General features: G+C 41.6%; 1 protein-coding gene and 1 non-coding gene across 5 annotated transcripts in view; both read right to left on the bottom strand.

Annotated features, from left to right (window-relative positions):
* The window catches only part of AHCYL2 (adenosylhomocysteinase like 2), a 205,382-nt gene that overhangs the window by 22,749 nt on the left and 162,467 nt on the right, over positions 1-20,166 (bottom strand). For all 4 annotated transcript variants that reach the window (XM_030825541.1, XM_012512325.2, XM_003261316.4 and 1 more), the window contains 8 exons: positions 18,179-18,322; positions 17,659-17,759; positions 10,128-10,230; positions 6,351-6,445; positions 3,209-3,315; positions 1,517-1,633; positions 843-906; positions 276-364 (listed from right to left, as the gene is read on the bottom strand). In XM_030825541.1, the coding sequence (XP_030681401.1) occupies positions 276-364; positions 843-906; positions 1,517-1,633; positions 3,209-3,315; positions 6,351-6,445; positions 10,128-10,230; positions 17,659-17,759; positions 18,179-18,322 (820 nt within the window). The remainder of the gene's footprint in view (positions 1-275; positions 365-842; positions 907-1,516; positions 1,634-3,208; positions 3,316-6,350; positions 6,446-10,127; positions 10,231-17,658; positions 17,760-18,178; positions 18,323-20,166) is intronic.
* On the bottom strand, positions 1,034-1,095 carry LOC115838109. The gene has a single exon (XR_004033155.1). It is a non-coding gene; the product is annotated as a U7 small nuclear RNA (small nuclear RNA).

Below are 20,166 nucleotides of genomic sequence, written 5' to 3'. Positions count from 1 at the left end.
GCAAGTATTATACATGGAGAAGGTAAGGGGCTACTTGTTCTCTGGCTGACAGAATCCCTGTTACTGTCTCCACAGGATTTCTAAATTTTCACTTTTCTGATAGTCTCTGCTCTCTCCAAGCAGAGCTCCTTGACCTTTTTGAAAGACAGATGCTTAGAGTTAGTGGCAGCCTCTCTGAGGATCTGGGCTCCTCTAAAATAAAGTGTGGCATCAACCAGGCCATTCTTTGGAGGCAGCTCCGAGATTGCAAGTGAGATGGTAGCGTAGAGGCTTACCAGGCTTGTAGGGCACAGATGGGGTCAATTTCAGTTACATACACAATGGAGCCCATGGCTTTCAGGGCAGCACAGCACCCTTTCCCCACCTGAAGAGGGGAGAGAGCACACATATTAAGGAAAGTCACTGAGAAAACCATTTCACAAAGCTTCTGGTGAAGTGCACCCCCTCTTTCCACCCCTGAGAGGAATTTCACTGAATAGATTCATACTTGGGGAAAACAAGAAGAACAAATAATTGAATGCAGCTCATAAACAAACCCCAGGCTCCTTCTTATCTCATTCATGTGCACAAGAACACCCACACTCACGATTCATAATCAAAACACAAGCTAAAAAGAACATCACAAACAGTGGTACTAGAGCAAGTCAGAAAATCAACTTAAGGAAAAATGGTGGCAATGCAAAGGGAAAAAGAAAGACTACTTCAACCAGAGGGCCTCTGAAATTCTTTTTCTCATCTAAAGTGGTAAAGAATGTACTCATATGTCCATACAAATAAAAAATTCCAGAATATTTCAACAAAATCCATTTAAAACACCTAATAAATGAAAGGTTAAACTTCACCTCTCCATAGCCACAGACTACCACTTGCTTTCCACCAAACATCATGTCTGTTGTCCTTTTAAGTCTAGGGGAAACAAAAAACATTAAATCAGAAAAATCTTCTCTTGTTTCTCCCTTGAGGTTAGATTGAATCTCTTTGTTTTGGTTGGTTTTTCATTTTGAAAGAAAGTCTGGTTTCTTTTTTTTTTTTAAAGGGGTTTCTGGTAAAGACCAGAAAACCTGCTAGACAAATTCTAAAAGAGCTGTAACACTGAAAGTCTGGTTTCTATCCTAGAGAAACTAATGACCAGAAAGGAAGGTTAAATAAAATACATATTTTCTCACTCCCTGCCATCTAACCAATCCTATATGCAAGGGTTTTTTTCCTTTTTTTTTCCCCTTTCTTGCAAGTGGTGCAGAAAGGAAGAAGATGTAGATAACACAGTAACTTTTAAACATAAAAGCAACATACATTTATTAGATAATATTTTGAAAATATAATATTTAGAAATAGAAAAGATACAAAGGAGAAAATAAAAATAATGTAATTTTAATTTACGAGGTGACAAAGCTCTGGCTTAATGGAGACATTATCCAGAGGTGCTACATGAATCCTTTCCAGAAATAACCAAAGCCAAAAAACTTAGAATCTCAACTTGACAACACAACTTCATCTCTAAGACAATAAACATTACCCATCAAGAATTGATTCACGGCAACAGTAGAGGTTGTCAAATTTCTGTTTGGTGACTGAGTCATTGACATTCATGGCTGGAACACACAGCTTCCCAGCTTTGGACAGTTGGTACAGCCTGAGGATGAGGGAAGCCAAGAACAAAAAACATCAGGACATTACAATCTACCATTGCTTTCATAGGAGGCCCCAGGAATAAGTTGATTGGGTAGGCATGAGAGCATGAGACATGACTAGTTTCATCCTATTAGGTGGCCACTGAGAAATAAAGAATATCTTTCTAGAGCCTGCATATATCGCTTCACAATAAAGATTTTATTCAAAAGTCATGTGGGGGAAATCCTTGACCCACCTCTAAATTTTAAGGCCTTCACTGGAGACTATAAAAAGTGGGAGAGTGGGAGCAGGTTGAAGGTTGAAAAATTACCCACTGGGTACAATGTTCACTAAATCTGCACTGGTCTCCCTGCCTGCTGGAACTACAAGTGCATGAGACTATGCCTGGCTGCTTGTGTTTTTATTGTTTGTTTTGAGACGGAGTTTCACTCTTGTTGTCCCCACTGGAGAGCAATGGTGTGATCTCGGCTTATTGCAACCTCCGCCTCCCAGGTTCAAGCGATTTTTGTGCCTTAGCCTCCTGAGTAGCTGGGATTACAGGCGCCCGCCACCACACTCGGCTAATTTTTGTATTTTTAGTAGAGACGGGGTTTCACCATGTTGGCCAGGCTGGTCTTGAACTCCTGACCTCAGTTTTGTACATTCAAAAAGATGATAACGTATTGAAGCAGTGATGGTGGCTGGTTCAGAATTTACTTCCCTAAAACTTTTTTTTCATACTTTTAGTTCTTTATGGGTGAAATAAATCATAGAAATGATCACAGAAATTGAACTGAAATAATTCCAATTTTACTCAGAGAATTATTGCTCATTTGAGAAGCAGAACCGTACGTCCTTGCTCTCCATGTAGGAATGTAAGCTCTTGTTCTTTGGCTGACAGATGGCAGAGTTTTTTCTGTCTGTTTTGTCTACTGCTAGATTCCTAGCACCTAGAGCAGTTCCTCATTCATTGTAGAAGTTCAATAAATATTTGATGAATGAATGAAGGAATAAATGTGTCCAAAAAGGACAAGAAGTTAATTGTTTACAATCACTAGAAAACATGAGGACTTCATTTGTTCTTCCACCTGCCCCCTTCTCACTATTTTAGTTCATTATTCGTGTTGTTAATTAAAAAAAAAAATGAGAGATCTGCTCACCTCATAGCAAGCTGAGATGTGGTTACCTCATAGCAGGCTCCAATTTTTTTTTTTTTTTTGAGACAGAGTCTCCCTCTGTCACCCAGGCTGGAGTGCAGCGGTGCCATCTCTGCTCACTGCAAGCTCCGCCTCCTGGGTTCACACCATTCTCCTCCCTCAGCCTCCTGAGTAGCTGGGACTACAGGCGCCCGCCACCACACCAGGCTAATTTTTTTGTATTTTTAGTAGAGACGGGGTTTCACCGTGTTAGCCAGGATGGTCTCGATCTCCTGACCTCGTGATCCACCCGCCTTGGCCTCCCAAAGGGCTGGGATTACAGGCGTGAGCCACCATGCCCAGCCCAGGCTCCAATTTTTAACATGTGTTTTATAGGTATGTGTTTATAAGATTTTGTGTCTAGACTGCATAAAACCAGGTATGCCCAGGTCAAATCTTACCTATGAACTCCAGTAACACTCTCCTCTACTATGCCCTTGATTTTCTTAAACATGTTGGGATACTTTTTATAAATCCAGTGGGTAAGATCCCCTCCATCATCCAAGATCTGCAATAGTAAGCATCAATAACATCATTCACTTTACTGAAGCCTCAAGGCTTCAGTGCTTCTCTGGGTCTTGCATCCCAATCTAGTTAGCAATTTACAGATATTTCAAATTTCCCATATGGTTATGCAAAGTAACTTAAAGCCAGAGTAAATGCAATAATCTGCCAAATAGTCATTATACTGAAGTAAAAGACAATGAGAAGAGAAAGGCCAATTGTAATTCATGCAGCCAAATGACCCTCCCCATGACATATCTACTGTATCAAGTGGCTCCAGTGGCGCAATCGGTTAGCGCGCGGTACTTATAAGACATATCTACTGTATCAAAATATACAGCAACTAACTGAGGATTTTCTTATGGATTGATAATTTGTGGTTATCTAGGCCACTAGATCTTGAATCTACTATAGGTATTCAGAAAGCCTAAATGGACTTTAAATAAAAGGCCTCAGTTTACACAGACTCTTAAGAAAAAAAAGAAAAATAAACCAATAAATGGTCAGATAATTAAGTCTCCCTCTCAGAACAATGGTTTATAAAACTGTATTCCTTAATCCTTTTCTTCTCCCAAAGTATAGGCACTCTCCCACCCAAAATATCAGGCAACACTGTAGGGTTTTGCCTAGCACAACCTCACACTCTGTACAAACCAAATTAAAAATAACCAGGGAACCGTGCAGCATGTAGGTGTGCAAGCATGCCTCTGAACAGCTCATCTATCACTATTTCAGGTTGGGATTAAAGATAAACACAACGCTGTGCCCACTGGAGCTTTCATCAGCAGAGAAAAGCTTTTGAATTATAAAGCTAAAGAAAAACCAGCTTAGAACATTATTAGGCAAGAGGCTGTGACACTTCAGTCCTTCCCTAGGCTGTCAGAAGTGTTTAGCAGGACTCTGCAAATTGTTATACGCATCCTCCTGGAAAGTCCCACAGAACTGGGTCGCCCTCTGCTGACATGCACCCATCTTGCAGTCCCATCAATTATCAACTCTACTATAAGTGCCAAAACTGCCATTCTGGACCCCAGAGTACACAAAATCCCCAACCTCATGTCTACCACCTGATCTCTTTTTTGCTTTTGCTCTTGCTGTTGACCTATTTTCTCTCACTCACTCAAACCTTGATTGAGAACCAGATCCAAGTTAGAACTCTCATCAAAGCTCTTGTACTTGCTCCATACTACAAGTAGAAACCCCCAGAACAGATGCCCGAAGAAAGCAAAAAGCTCTTCTGAGTTTCTCTCTCCCATTCTCCATGTATGGAATCCCTCATGAAGTTTTCCCTTCCACAGAAAAGATAAGAGACAAGAGAGATTGAACAACTGGAAACTCTGTGTTGTAAGTCTCACTATTCTCATCCACGAGAGACAGTAGTTGCTGTCTCTAAGATTTACTTAATAAATGCTGCCCATAATTCTCACCATGTAAATCTACTGCAGAAAATTCTTGTCATCAGGAAATCTTCCCGAGGTTGGGAAGCAAGGAGAAGTACTAAATCTTGACAGAATCCAAAGAGGTATGGGTCCTGTTTTCTGGGGTGACAACCGTTTTCGTCCTTGTCTTACTCTCTTTATTAACCTTCCTAGCAGTTTGTGCTGGTTCTACAGTTTGCAAAAATTCTCCAGGTACAATCCTAATGTCCTCCCCGGGTTCCTGACTTTAAAAATCCATGTTTTATTCCCAGGAGAAACCCCCTGGCATATCTGCTTTAGCATCTGTCAGTCACATTCCCTCGTGTCACTATTAAAACTGTTGGAATGAGCTGACTCATCTTACAGCCACTGTCAACTCTGCTCCCCCACCTCTTTAGGATATGAAGCTCTAACCCAGCTTCCTCAAACAAGCCTGGTGCAGTGTGACCTGGATCACAGAATTCAGAAAGAAGCTACTTCTCTGCCATGCACCAAGTGAGGCCTGCTCTGCAGCCTTCAGCAGCAAGCAATGGTTGGACTAGAGCTTCAGGGATTCTTTTCTCAGTACATTCCCTAATTTCTGCCCCCTCCCCCTAGGAGAGAGGGCAGAATTATTTGCAAAATAGGAGCACCTTATACTTTGTGTAGCTTTTTTTGTGGGGGCTGGGGTGGGGGCATGGTTTCACTCTCTCACCCAGGCTGGACTGCAGTGGTGTGATCTCGGCTCACTGCAACCTCCACCTCCTGGGCTCAAGTGATCCTCCCACCTCAGCCTCCTAAGTAGCTGGGACTACTACTACAGGTGCATGCCAACACATCCTGCTAATTTTTGTTATTTTTTGTAGAGAGTGTCTCCCTATGTTGCCCAGGCTGGTCTCGAACTCCTGGGCTGAAGGAATCCACCTGCCTTGGGCTCCCAAAGTGCTGGGATTACAGGCCACCACACCCGGCCCTTTGTGTAGCTTTTTGCCTCTTGGCAAATCTAATGTGCTATCAGGCTTCAAGACTTGATCTTCTAAAAAATAAAACAAAAATAAAAATGAAGCAAAAATTAAAACCCCAAAACTTCACCTCGTTGTCTTTTTTAAAGTGGGGAAAGAATATAAAGAGAAGAAATTTGAACTTGGAAGCTCTTCAGGTTTACTGTAAATTCATTATATGAACTCTATTATTTTTATTTTTTTTCTAGTCCTGACTAACATGACAAGTATATGGATTCTAGAGAGAAGGCTAAGTATCTCCAGAGCTCTGGGGTGGTTTGTTTGGGTTTTTTGGTTGTTGTAAGGGGTGGGAAGTAGGCAGTAGCAGGGGATGGAAACTCATTACTATTGTTTTTTAACCAGCCACATGTGAATCCTGGGCAGCGCTTTAAGGTTTCTAATGAATATAAATGCTTCCAATATTAGACTCAATAATTAAGGCACTCTGAAGTTATAAGAGCTTCAATACTCTGGGGGTACCTGTAGCATAAGAATCTAGTTCTGCTGGAAACCCAGGTACGTCAGATAGAAATGAAGCCATTTTCCTTCCTTCTTGTTGGGAAACCCTCTCCCAGGCCATAACCTCCTCCCATCCCCATTCCTGACCCCTACAGAATTGTGTTAGCAGAAATCTGACCCACCATGTTTGGCTGCCAGCCCTCCACATTCACACATCTATCAATACACCACCAAAAGTCATCTTCTGACTCTCCCTTCCAGGCAAAAACAGGAAATCCTGAGGGAAAAAAGGAACAAAGAGAAACCATTAAAGACCAAAAAAGGCTGACCCCCTAATTTTAGTGAGAAGATTCTGGTTTTTCCTAATTTCCAACTCTCTCATTCTGCTATATTTCTTGGATTGACATTCTTCACTGATGGGTGTTGCCTTCAGCTCCTTTATCCAGTCCTTTGTCTTTGATGGTCATTCTGCTCTTACTAGTCAAGGAGGACAAGCAGAATGGACAAAGGTATGACAGTTGTTTAAAATGTAATGAAAGGGGGCCAGGGGCCGTGGCTCACTCCTGAAATCCCAGCACCTTGGCAGGCTGAGGCGGGTGGATCACCTGAGGTCAGGCGTTCAAGGCCACCCCGGCCAACATGATGAAACCTGTCTCTACTAAAAATACAAAAATTAATTGGGCGTGGTGGTGCATGCCTATAATCTCAGCTACTCGGGAGCCTGAGGCAGGAGAATTGCTTGAACCTGGGAGGTGGAGGTTACAGTGAGCCAAGATCGTGCCACTGCACTCCAGCCTGGGCGACAGGGCAAGGCCCTGTCTCAAAAAAAAAAAAAAAAAAAAAAAAAAGTGACTAGAGGGAAAAGAAAAACCAGAAACAGGTACTTCTTGATCCACTCAAACTGGCATTCTCACCATTTCCCAATTACACTTTAATTTTTCTGGCTTCTATACTTTAATCATTCCACCCTATTATTAAGGAAAAAACCCTTACGTGTTTCTCCACTTGCTAAAACGTTACTAGAATTCATAGCCCAGTTAAGTGTCATGTTCCTAATGAAGCCTGATTAACCCAGCTGGAAATGAGCTCTCAAGGAATCTGAACTTTTCTTTTTTTTTTTTTTTGAGATGGAGTCTTGCTCTGTCACCCAGGCTGGAGTGCAGTGGCACAATCTCAGGTCACTGCAACCTCCGCCTCCTGGGTTCAAGCGATTCTCCTGCCTTAGCCTCCTGAGTAGCTGGGACTACAGGTGCGTGGCACCATGCCTAGCTAATTTTTGTATTTTTAGTAGAGACGGAGTTTCACCATATTGGCCAGGCTGGTCTCGAAATCCTGACCTCATGATCTGCCCGCCTCAGGCTCCCAAAGTGCTGGGATTACAGGTGTGAGCCACCGCGCCTGGCCTCTTTTTTTTTTTTTTTTTTGAGATGGAGTCTCGCTCTGTCACCCAGGCTAGAGTGCAGTGGCGCAATCTCGGCTGACTGCAGGCTCCGCCTCCTGGATTCAAGCGATTCTCCTGCCTCAGCCTCATGAGTAGCTGGGATTACAGGCCTGCACCACCACACTCAGCTAATTTTTGTACTTTTAGCGGAGACAAGGTTTCACCATGTTGGCCACACTGGTCTTGAATTCCTGATCTCAGGTGACCCACCTGCCTTGGCCTCCCAAAGTGGGAATCTGAACTTCTCTAAGCCTCTTGTTTGTGTAGTGAATACGGATTTATAATCTATCATGGCATTTATTATATATGTCCTTGTATCATCATTTTTTTTTTTTTTTTTTTGAGACGGAGTCTCGCGCTCTCACCCAGGCTGGAATGCAGTGGCGCAATCTCGGCTCACTGCAAGCTCCGCCTCCCGGGTTCACGCCATTCTCCTGCCTCAGCCTCTCCGAGTAGCTGGGACTACAGGCACCTGCCACCACGCCTGGCTAATTTTTTGTATTTTTAGTAGAGACGGGGTTTCACCGTGGTCTCGATCTCCTGACCTCGTGATCTGCCCGCCTCGGCCTCCCAAAGTATCATCATTATTTATATATGTGTATTATCTCACCAAAATATAAGGTTCTGAGGGTAAGGACATTGTCTCATTTGCCCTTACAGCTCTTAGAGTAGGTCAGTAAGCATTTGTTTAAAAAAAAAAATATGGGGTGGCCGGGCACGGTCACTCACGCCTGTAATCCCAGCACTTTGGGAGGCCGAGGCAGGAGGATCACCTGAGGTCAGAAGTTCGAGACCAGCCTGACTAACATGGTGAAACCCCGTCTCTACTAAAAATACAAAAATTAGCCAGGTGTACACGTATGTTTATTGCAGCACTATTCACAATAGCAAAGACTTGGAACCAAGCCAAATGTCCAACAATGATAGACTGGATTAAGAAAATGTGGCACATATACACCATAGAATACTATGCAGCCATAAAAAATGATGAGTTCATGTCCTTTGTAGGGACATGGACGAAGCTGGAAACCATCATTCTCAGCAAACTATCACAAGGACAAAAAACCAAACACTGCATGTTCTCACTCATAGTTGGGAATTGAACAATGAGAACACATGGACACAGGAAGGGGAACATCACACACCAGGGCCTGTTGTGGGGTGGGGGGAGGAGGGAGGGATAGCGTTAGGAGATATACCTAATGTTAAATGACCAGTTAATGGGTGCAGCACACCAACACGGCACATGTATACATATGTAACTAACCTGCACGTTGTGTACATGTACCCTAAAACTTAAAGTATAATAAAAAAAAAAATTAGCCCGGTGTAGTGGAGGGCACCTGTAATCCCAGCTACTCAGGAGGCTGAGGCAGGAGAATCGCTTGAACTCAGGAGGTGGAGGTTGCAGTGAGCCGAGATCACGCCATTGCACTCCAGCCTGGGTGACAGAGTGAGACTTCATCTCAAAAAATAAAAATAAAAATAAAAAATAAAAATTAAATTTAAAAAAAACAAAAAAAAGAAATGGGCTGGGCATGGTGGCTCACACCTGTAATCCCAGCATTTTGGGAGGATGAGGCGGGAGGATTACTTGAGGTCGGCTGTTTGAGATCAGCCTGAGCAACACAGCAAGACCCTGTGTCTTCAAAAATTTTTTTTTAATTAGCTGGGCATGGTGGCATGTGCCTGAAGTCCCAGCTACTCAGAAGACTGAGGTGGGAGGATCACCTGTTCCCAGGAATTGAAGGATGCAGTGAAACATGACTGCACTACTGCACTCCAGCCTGAGTGACAGAGCAAGACCCTGTTTCTACTAAAAAAAAAAAAAAAGGAAAAGAAGTGAATGCGTATGTACAATTCACTGGGGTACACATTTAATATTTGTATTAATAAAGTATTAAATATTTTTCTATCATATATACAGCCTTAAAATCTTATAAATAAGTAAATTAAAATGAAAGAACAAATGAAATGCTGACAGTGCTAGCTGTACTGCCAAAGAGTAAAGGCAAGAGGCTGGCAAAGTCCAAATTTCTCTATTTCTTTTGTCCATCAAGTACCAGTGGATGTTGTGATCAAATATTAATCTGCCAGGTCAAGTCTTCTTTACTCCTGAAGCAGAAACACCAAACATTAAGTCAGGGCAAATTACTTGCTGGAAAACCAACAGAGTCACAAAACTATGGTTGAAGCATTTTCTCCTTTAATCCATGTTACCTCAGTGAGTAGGGTTCACTAGTGCTCTGCTATTAGTGAATTAGTGAGTCAAAACAAAGCATTACCTAACAATAGAATATTAGACATAGGTAGATGTTTGTCAACCGTAAAACAGCAAAGTTAACTACATCATATTTGACAAGCGAAGGCCAGAAAAAGAGCAAATTCATGAAGAATCGAGATACATTTCTTCCAAGATAGTTCTTTTATTGTCAACCTTTAAAGATTTATGCTGCAACATAAAGTAAGTCTCCAAATAGACTTACTTTAGCCAAAGGCACAGAGAACAAGCTCTTACCACTTTCTGCTAGAGCAGCAGCCACTTCATTGAGAGTGGAATAGATGTTGCAGGCAGCCCATCGGCACTGGGCCCCCAGAGCACCCAGAGTTTCCATAAGCACCTGTATTAAAGACAAAGCAGGGGATGAGCAAGCCTGGGCCAAACAACTAGTCAAGGAGATAAAGTTTGTATATTTTACAATCAGAAAGTACAACAGGAATGACTTAGGCCAGTGATTTTCAAATTGGGCTCTACAGAACCTCTTCAGTATTCTAAGAAGGCAAGTATTGGGGGAAGCCATGGGAAGCGGGAGGCTCCAGCTGACTCTACGTTTTTACCAATTTAAATTAAGCTTCCCCATAAGATTTAATAAACCAAGGACTTCAGAGCCAAAACTTTGCTTAAAAAACAGATTTACAGTTCTGCTTCTGCTTAGAATACACAAAGCTACAAGAGAAGCTCCCACCTTAACGACAGGAAAAAGCTGCGTAGCTACTAGGAAGGCTGAGGTGGGAGGACTGCTTGAGCCTGGGAGATGGGAGGTTGTAGTGAGTCGTGACTGTGCCACTGCACTCCAGCCTGGACAACAGAGGGAGATCCTGTCTCCAAAAAACCAAACACATGGCCAGGCATGGTGGCTCATGACTGTAATCCCACTTTGGAGGCTGAGGCGGGCGGATCACCTGAGGTCAGGAGTTTGAGACCAGCCTGGCCAACATGGTGAAACCCTATCTCTACTAAAAATACAGAAAAATTAGCTGCGCATGGTGGCGCATGCCTGTAATCCCAGCTACTCGGGAGGCTGAGGCAGGACAATGGCTTGAAACGGTGAGGCGAAGGTTGCCATTGCACTCCAGCCTGGGCAACAAGAGCAAAGCTCTGTCTTAAAAACAAGCAAATGGTGGGGCGTGGTGGCTCACGCCTGTAATCCCAGCACTTTGGGAGGCTGAGGCGGGCAGATCACGAGGTCAGGAGATCAAGACCATCCTGGCTAACACGGTGAAACCCCATCTCTACTAAAAATACAAAAAAAAAATTAGCCGGGTGTGGTAGCAGGCGCCTGTAGTCCCAGCTACTCGGGAGGGTGAGCCAGGAGAATGGTGTGAACCTGGGAGGCGGAGCTTGCAGTGAGCCGAGATTGTGCCACTGCAGTCCAGCCTGGGCAACAGAGCGAGACTCCGTCTCAAAACAGAACAAAACAAACAAACAAACGAATACACAAACACACACAAACCCCAAAAACTGGGTAATCTACAAAGCCAAACTCTTCTTGAGCCCATCAAAGAGCTGAGGTCGTAAAGCACAGAAGTGAACTGCCCTCCAAAGAGTGACAAATTCTTTTAAAGAGAGAGGGAAGACTGTTTCACCTTTGGCAGCACATGGGAGGAAGAAATGGCTGCCACAGATGAGGATAAGAAAATATCAGCTAAACTTTTGAACAATTACGAAAGGCTGGGTGTGGGAAAGTGTGTCAATGTGGAATTTTTTGAAGCTCCAGGCACAAGTAGATTTCCCATTCACATGCAGGCTGTTTTCCAGAGGCTTCTGCCCAGTGCGCAAAAGAAAGACTGGGGCAGGGAGCTGATTGGCTATGCTCAGAAACAGACATGAAACCTGGGCACTTCCCTACACTCTTCTCTCATAGGAACCAAAGCCTCAAGCTGTAGGAAGAGCAGGAATTGGGCCTGCCATTAGGGACTAGGCAAAGATCCACTGTTTCTGGAGGAAGGCAGAAGCAAAAACTCTCTGCCTCTGGGAGAGGCACAGGAAAACCTCTTAGGCCCAGGACAGTTCACTGATACAAAGTAAGGATCTGCTACCTCTCCAGGTCTCCAGGAAGGGCAAGAAAATATGTCTTGCCCAAGACCCACCACAGATTCAAGGCAAAGTTTGGCTGCTACAGATAGGGGAGGCAGGAATATTGAGAAAGCCTTGCCCCTCACAGAGGTCTGCCTAAGACTGAGACTGCACCAGAGATCCAAGAACCCCACTTGCCCTCACCGTGTGCTTAGCCCCAGGAAACAAGGAGCAGCAGTCTAGTGCGGCATATGAGGCAGGTACTTGAAAAGAGGACACTTCTGTGGCACACGTGCAGAAGTAGCTGAAGGCTGAGGGTAAAGCAGAAGCACTGAGGAATGTCCTTTGGTAACCTCAAATCACAAGGTTATAGCAGTCCACTGCTGGAGGAATTTGAAGCCTTTGTTGGTATACAACAAACTCTAAATTCAGCCCAATTCATGACTATAATGAAAACTAATATACTACCACTCAATTAAAAATGTCAGGACATATAAAAAGTAAAAAAAACAAAAACCCACTGTCAGGAAATAAGTAAACAACAGAGGCAGGCTCTCAGATGAGCCAGATGTTTGATCAGACAGGAGATTTAAAATAAAACTATGATTAATACGTTTATGTTATTTATTTATTTTTTTTATACACAAGATCTTGCTATATTGCCCAGGCTGGACTAATATGTTTATGTTAAAGGATCTAGTTGAGAAAGATAGACAACATCTATGAATAGATAGAAAATTTCAGCAGAGATGGAAACTATAAAAAGTCAAATACAGGCCGGGTGCAGTGGCTCAGGCCTATAAAGGCCAGCACTCTGGGAGGCCAAGGTGGGCGGATCACCTGGGGCAGGGAGTTTGGGACCAGCCTGACCAACATGGAGAAACCCCATCTCTACTAAAAATACAAAATTAGCCGCTTAGTGGCACATGCCTGTAATCCCAGTTATTTGGGAGGCTGAGGCAGGAGAATCGCTTGAACCCAGGAGGTGGAGGTTGTGGAGAGCCAAGATTGCACCGTTGCACTCCAGCCTGGGCAACAAGAGCAAAACTCTGTCTCAAAAAAAAAAAAAAAGTCAAATAGAAATGCCAGGAAAAAAAAAAGTCAGATTAAAATTTCCTTCAACAGGTTTATCATCAGACCGGACACATCCAAGGACAGAATCAGTGAACCTGAAGATAGACGAATAAAAATTACTGAACTGAGCCAGGCACAGTGGCTCATGCCTGTAACCCTAGCGCTTTGAAAGGCTGAGGCAGGAGATCGCTTGAGGCCAGGAGTTTGAGACCAGCCTGGGCATCACAGCAAGATCTCATCTCTACAAAAATTTAAAAAAAATTAGCCGGGCATAGTAGTATATGCCTGTAGTCCCAGTTACTTGGGAGGCTGGGGCAGGAGGATTGCTTGAGCCCAGGAGTTTGAGGCTGCAATGAGCCTGCAATGAATGTACCACTGCACTCCAGGCTGGGTGACACAGTGAGACCCTACTCAACAAAACAAAACAACAACAAAAAATGAATTACTGAACTGAAATACAAAAAGAAAAAGACTGGCAGAAAAAAATCACAACAGAGTGCTCAAAATCTGTGGGGTCTATGGGAATCTATGGATTCTTTCCCTCTTTGCCTTCTAGAACTCCAGTTACATGTATGGAGAGGGAAAAAAGAGGATCTGGGAACAATGACATTTCAAAAGCAAAGAGCACATTAGTGCCCAGATCCACTAAAAGGAGCCAGGCATTCTGGGAGAAATGGCTGGTTCCAAGAGTAGGGCATGGAATGTTCAAGATGAGCTTAGGTGATCTTGTACCAAAAGCAAGGAAATGTTCAAAGAATGAAAGGGATATATCGAAAGACAAAAGAAGTCACAGAAGCCACACTGAAGAGGCTCTCCCTGGTCAAATTGAGAACAAGATGATCATGTAAATAAGTAATGATAGTAATGGATTATAACCTAGTAAATAAAATAGAAAACAATGATTCCATACAAATAAAAATAATGAATAAATCAAAGTAAGATAAACAATGAGATATTTATAGTTTCATAGTACTATCTCATATAAACATATTAATTCTATTTTTATTTATTTTTGAGACAGGGTCTCACTCTGTCACCCAGGCTGGAGTGCAGTGCAATCTCAGCTCACTGCTCACTGCAATCTCCACCTTTTGGGCTCAATCAATCCTCCCACCTCAACCTCCCAAGTAGCTGGAACTACAGGCACACGCCACCACACCTGGCTAACTTTTGTATTTTTTTGTAGAGATGGGGTTTTACCATGTTGCCTAGGCTAGTCTTGAACTCCTGGGTTCAAGTGATCTGCCAGCCTTGACCTCCCAAAGTGCTGGGATTACAGGCGTGAGCCATCGCACCCAGCCTAAAAAACATATTAATTATAAACTGGGAAAAAAACTTTTACAGAGGAAAATCCTGGCAGACGTCACCTCAATCAAGGGATTAAAGTGAACATCACCAGTTCTGGGACAAACTGAAATCGTGTGCCACCTGATAGGATATATCACTTCCCTGAATTCCCACCATAGATGTATAGCCTGAATCTCATAATGAGGAAGCATCAGAAAAATCCAAATTGAGGAAATTCTACAAAATAACTCATCTGTAATCTTCAAAAGTGTCAAGGTCATGAAAATCAAAGAAAGACTGAGAAACTGTTCTGTACTAATGAAGATTAAAAAGACATGACAATTAAATGTGACATATAACCATGGACTGGATTCTTTTGTTAGAAAAATATTATCAGAACAACAAGTGAAACTCCAGTGGGATCTAAGGATTGGATGGTAATAATGAATCAATGTTAATTTTCTACTTCTGATGGTTATACTGGTAGTATAGGAAAATGTCCTTGTTTGTAGAAAATATACACTAAGGTATTTGGGGATTGCTATGGTCTGAATGTATGTTCTCCTCCCCCAGAGTCATATGTTAAAAACTAACCCCCTGGGTGATGGTATTAAAAGGTGATTATGGAAGTGATTGGAAGGTGATTAGACATGAGATTTCTGCCCTCACAAATGGGATTAGCGTACTTATAAAACAAGCCTGAGGAAGCTTGCTTGCCCCTTTGGCCATGTAAGGGCACATAGAAGGCACCATCTATAAGGAACAGGCCCTCATCAGACACTGAATCTGCTGGCGCCTTGATCTTGGACTTCCCAGCCTCCAGAACTGTGAACAATAAATATCTATTGTTTATTAATTACCCAGTCTAAGGTATTTTGTCATAGCAGCCCAAATGAACTAAGACAAGGTTGTCTTAGGTTGGCAAACAAAGCATAATTTCTTTGTCGTTATTTTTTAAAGGAAAAAAATGTGGGGTGGAAACAATAAATTAGTATTAAAATTGGTAAGCTAATTGCGATTAATCCATTCAGGAAAAAAATAGAAAGGGAACCATGAAGGGTGGTAATGCTCAGTGAGCCTAAGGGTAAAAAACAAACTAGATGTAGTTCAGCAACATGAGACAGTAGAGAAGCACTTACTATTTTAAGCTACCACACTGAAGTCTCATGTCGCTGACTGAGCAGGCCAAAAAAGATTCAAGAGTGTTTCTGTCTTGATTCATTAGTTTGTAGCTCCAAAACAGATAGCTTTTCAATTTATTATATTAATTTTGGGCAGTCAGAGTACTCTTGTCCTCAGAGAACACATAACCCAGAAAAGTTTCATAGTGAAGATGCTAATAGAAGCTGTCTGTACCTTGAGGAATCTCTAATGTTCTTAATCAGGAATGTGACCACATAAGTGTTGTGCTTTGGGAGAGACAATCTTTGGAAAGCTGATCTAGCCACACAGATGACCCAGATCTTATGAATCCCCATAAAAGATTCCAGACCATTGCTCAATAGTGGTCTCATTATGGTTAGCAACTCCATATATATTGCATCTCTGGTGATAAAAGAGGAGATCTAGAAAATTGTGGGGGCATTTTTGGTTGCCACAATAATTGGAAGGGGAGTGCTATTGGCATTTAGAGGGCAGGACCAGGAATCTGGACATTTTGAAAGTGTCTCAACAAAAAACTGTGTTGCAGCTGGTACAATTTTCAAATGTCCCAATGAAAGTCCACATGGGTGAAAAACCTATGTACAATTATCTTAGTTTAGAACCTAATTCCTCTTTACAAATTAGCAAAAAGTAGTTTTGTAGTTTTAATACAAAACAATAGTTTTTCCAGGAATGTAACAGCTATATAAATGAAGAGAAAACTCATACTTTTTGTTGTTCTTGTTGTTTAGAAGTTTACAAAAAGTTGTTTACTATTTCAGAAAATCATGGCAATGCTGCTCTGATGCTCTGGAATCAATAACACATTTATTTCTGTCTTCAAATAATACTATTTCAAATAATACTGTGAAATAGTACAAATATCTGATTGTTCTACTATAGTCCTCAAGTATTTACATATTGAAATACACATTATTTTAAGTATTGTACTTTCTTTTACTCCTCCTTCATATTTCAGTTAAGATTTTATATATATTTTTTTAAGATTATATGTACCTAGACATGTTATATCTGAATTTCATTTCAGGATAATTCAGGGACACTGCAAAAAAAAAGTTTTTTAATAAAAAGGGGACATTAAAACTGATGAGAGTAAGGTAGGAATCACTGGTGTAAGCAAATCATGGTAATTCCATGCCCCTTTGTAGGACTGGTGGAGCACACACACATGATCCAGTTTTGCGCAATGAGACACGATGGAGTATCCTGGAGGGACTTCTCTTGAGCGAGGAAGAAATGGTCCCTCTTCCTTTTCACGTCAGTTTGTGATGACTAGAATAGTTGTAAGCATCTTGCTATCAGCTTGAGGGTGAAGTAAGCATACTGAGGAGGCAGCTCCAAGAGAATCAGAGAGGTGAAGCTGGAGCCCTGAGATCCTGCATCTGAAGTCTGCCTTCTCTTTGGACTTTCTGCTATGTACTGTGATAGATTTCTTTATGTGACATAATTTTTATTACAGTCTATTGTGGTAATTGCTCTCTTTTATTTTGAGTTACTGTTGTTCATTTCTTACTGTGCTGAATTTATAGCTGTCTCTCAGTATCCTCAGGGGATTTATTCCAGGACTCCCATGGATACCAAAATCTGAGGATGCTCAAGTCCCTTACACAAAATGATGTAAGTGTTTGCATATAATCGGTGCACATCCTTTTGTATATTTTAAAGCATCTCTAGGTTATTTATAATACCCAATTCAGTGTAAATGCTATGTAAATAGTTGTTATATTTCTTGTCTGTTATTTTGTATTGTTGTATTATTTTATTTTCTGAATATTTTTGATCTGCAGTTGGTCAAATCCTCAGGAAGCAGAACTGGTGGATACGGAGGGCCAATTGCATAAATTAAACTTGATTATAGGTATATATGTGTAGGAAAAAACATAGTTTATATAAGGTTCAGTACTGTCTGAAGTTTCAGGTGTCCACTAGGGGTCTTGAAACTTATCCCCCACAGACAAGGCAGGGGGACTACTATATACTGAAGTTAAAATCTTGACTCTGTGATTTCTAGCTGTATAACCTTAAACAAATATCTTAAGCCCTCTGAGCCTCAGCTTCTTCGTTTATAAAATGGAAACAAGAATACCTGCTTTATATGGCCATTATAAGGATTAATGAGCTAATACTTGTTAAGCTCTTAACTCGGTGCTTGGCATGTTGTAAGCTTTCAGTAGCTTGTGGCTATTATTAACTATTGTTATTAAAAGGAGAAAAGAAGAGAACTCACAGCAGTCTGAGCAGTGATGTGTGTGCAACCCACGATTTTGGCTCCAGCCAAAGGCTTTTCTCCTTGAGCTCTCTTCCTCAAAGCCATCAGTGCAGGCATTTCTGAAAAGGCCCAATAAATACAGCAATATTAAAGAAGAGAGAGTAAGAGATAAAAGAACAAACAGAAAAACTTATTTTCTTAAGATCCTTCCCCTGATCAGGTTAGATTAGGTTTCTCCAGGGATCAAGACACTAAACCTGTATTTTCCTTTATAAAGGGCTTTCAGAGGCAAATGCTCCAGGGTTCTGATTCTCTATATTCCAATCCTTATCCAGTCTCTCTTTTTTTTTTTAAATATAGGGTTCCTTCTAGACTTGCCAGGTTTCCCCAGTGTTTCCTGAACTCATATTTCTTTTGTTATAAGTATTCTTATCACATAGAAATTTCACAAGCTACCAGACCCCAGACATAAAAAGGGATTAATATGGACAAAAAGACACAGGCAGGTTAAGAAGGAAAAGGTGCTTGTTTTCTTTACCTTGTTCAGCAATTTCAATTTCTCTTCGTCCAAACTCTGCCTGTTTGATGTTCTTAACACAGAAGTCACTGCTTCCCTTAGAGTTCTTTTGCTGCTTGTCCCTGGGTGATGTCTCATCATCAGAGCTATCTGTATATGAAGCCGCTGGAATGACAGAATAAAAAACACTCAGGGAAAAAAAAATGCTTCCTCTAAAATTCCAAACCATGGAGCGAACTGAAGCTTCTCTAGCCACCTAGCGCCATATAAATTTTTTACCTCTGGTAAGTACCTACATGCTATACACAGGCCAGAAGAGGGAAGCTGAAAGAGATTGCCAAAGACATTCTTCCTGGATAACCTTAACTTGAAATGTAGGGCTAACTTTATCTTCAGAACATGCAGAGGTCCTTGAATACGCAAAAAGGAAAGGTTACACCACGGTAGCATTAAGTTAAAGTTCCTAATGCAAGATCATGGTCATTAACCTATGGGTTTTTGGGATTCTAGCTACTCTGCTCTGTGTGCTGCTTAAATATTTGATATAATTTGTGTTTTAGTATAATTACTGAACAGATAAGACCTAGAAAACAAGGAATCCATGGGAAAGTAATTAAGAACCACACAAAAAGTATTTCTCTGACCTAACAGAGCTTTCTTTTTTAAGATGGACTCTGATGAGGCTGAATTGTGCCTGCAGACCCAATTAGACATTGACAATGAAGTATTCAATGCGCTCTCCCTTCTTGCTGGCCTCAGTAGGTCCAGTGTTAGGCATTTTAGACTCCCAAAGAAGTGAATAAATCCTCCTTTGGTACAATAAAATGCTCTGATAACTAATGCATTTAGCAGCATATACTAGAGTGTGAAAGGTCTAAAACTTTTTATCGTGGCTAACAGGCAGCTGCTGCTACTACTATTCACATGCTTAGCTGGGGTCTTTTTAGTCTTCATAGGATTCTGTAGTTACTAACCATTTGCTAGATTATTTGAAGCAGTGTCCTTCCCTGATTTGTGTTTGAGCTTCTGAAGATAATTCTTAACCCCCAAGTTTTTTGGGGGGTTAAGAAACACTCTCTAGAAAACGCTTTGTATCTCTCAGTGGAATAAGTACTGCCATCACTTTTAAGAGTAGAAAACTGTGAAAGCTCACAGTGCCTATGGTCTACGATGCTCTGATCTACTTATATGCAGAGAATTAAGGCATTTCTGAGATTTTTCAGCAAAGGGTCTATCTCTGGGAGGGCTGTAAAAGGCAAGTCTGACCTTGCCCAGTTAATCAGGCGTGGCACTACAAACCATTTGGGCAGCAGGGGCTTGAGAATCTCTTTTGGAGCTGGAGCAAAGTCCTAACACGAGGCAACAGGAATGAACATGGGCACCAGGGGAGGTGAGGGAATTAGTAAATCCCCAAAGAGACTTTTTGTTCTTGAAAGGAGCTAATCTGTACAAAAAGTTCGTGGTTCCTTCTCCTAGGGTGAGTGAAAGCTCAAAGTACTTTTGGCAACAGAACCCAGACACAGCTTTCTGGGAAGTCATCTGTTTTACTAATCAATATTCAGAAATACCTAATAAATTAGAGGCTTAGGGGAACCATGCTTCTACCACCTGAGAGATAAAAAGATAATAGCCATCTCTAATCCTGATCCAGATTTATGGGAAAATTACTTTTGAAGAAAGTGTTCATATTCAGAATATCCTGAAATCTCAAACCTTTTTTCAGAGTCATGATGATTTTTATGCTTCCCAATGGCCATTTAAATATAGTGGTCATGTGTTCTGGAGTCAGTCTTTGGTTTAAGTCTCAGTCTCTGTTTTTGGGTGTATAAAGTGGAGCTGATCCGTTTGAAAGAGTTGTTAATTTATTCACTTATTCAGTCATTCACACACTCAGTTGTTTATTCAAATTTTAATTATGCATCTATTATGTACTAGGCATAGCCTAGGTGCTGGAAATACAGGACAGATATAGATGGTCCTTACCTTCATGGAGTTTTCAGTCTAGTCAG

The sequence above is a fragment of the Nomascus leucogenys genome, chromosome 13 (assembly GCF_006542625.1).
Source record: "Nomascus leucogenys isolate Asia chromosome 13, Asia_NLE_v1, whole genome shotgun sequence".
NCBI lineage: Eukaryota > Metazoa > Chordata > Mammalia > Primates > Hylobatidae > Nomascus > Nomascus leucogenys.
The sequence above is the reverse complement of the archived record's forward strand: the minus strand, read 5'-3'. Positions and strand labels throughout refer to the sequence as shown.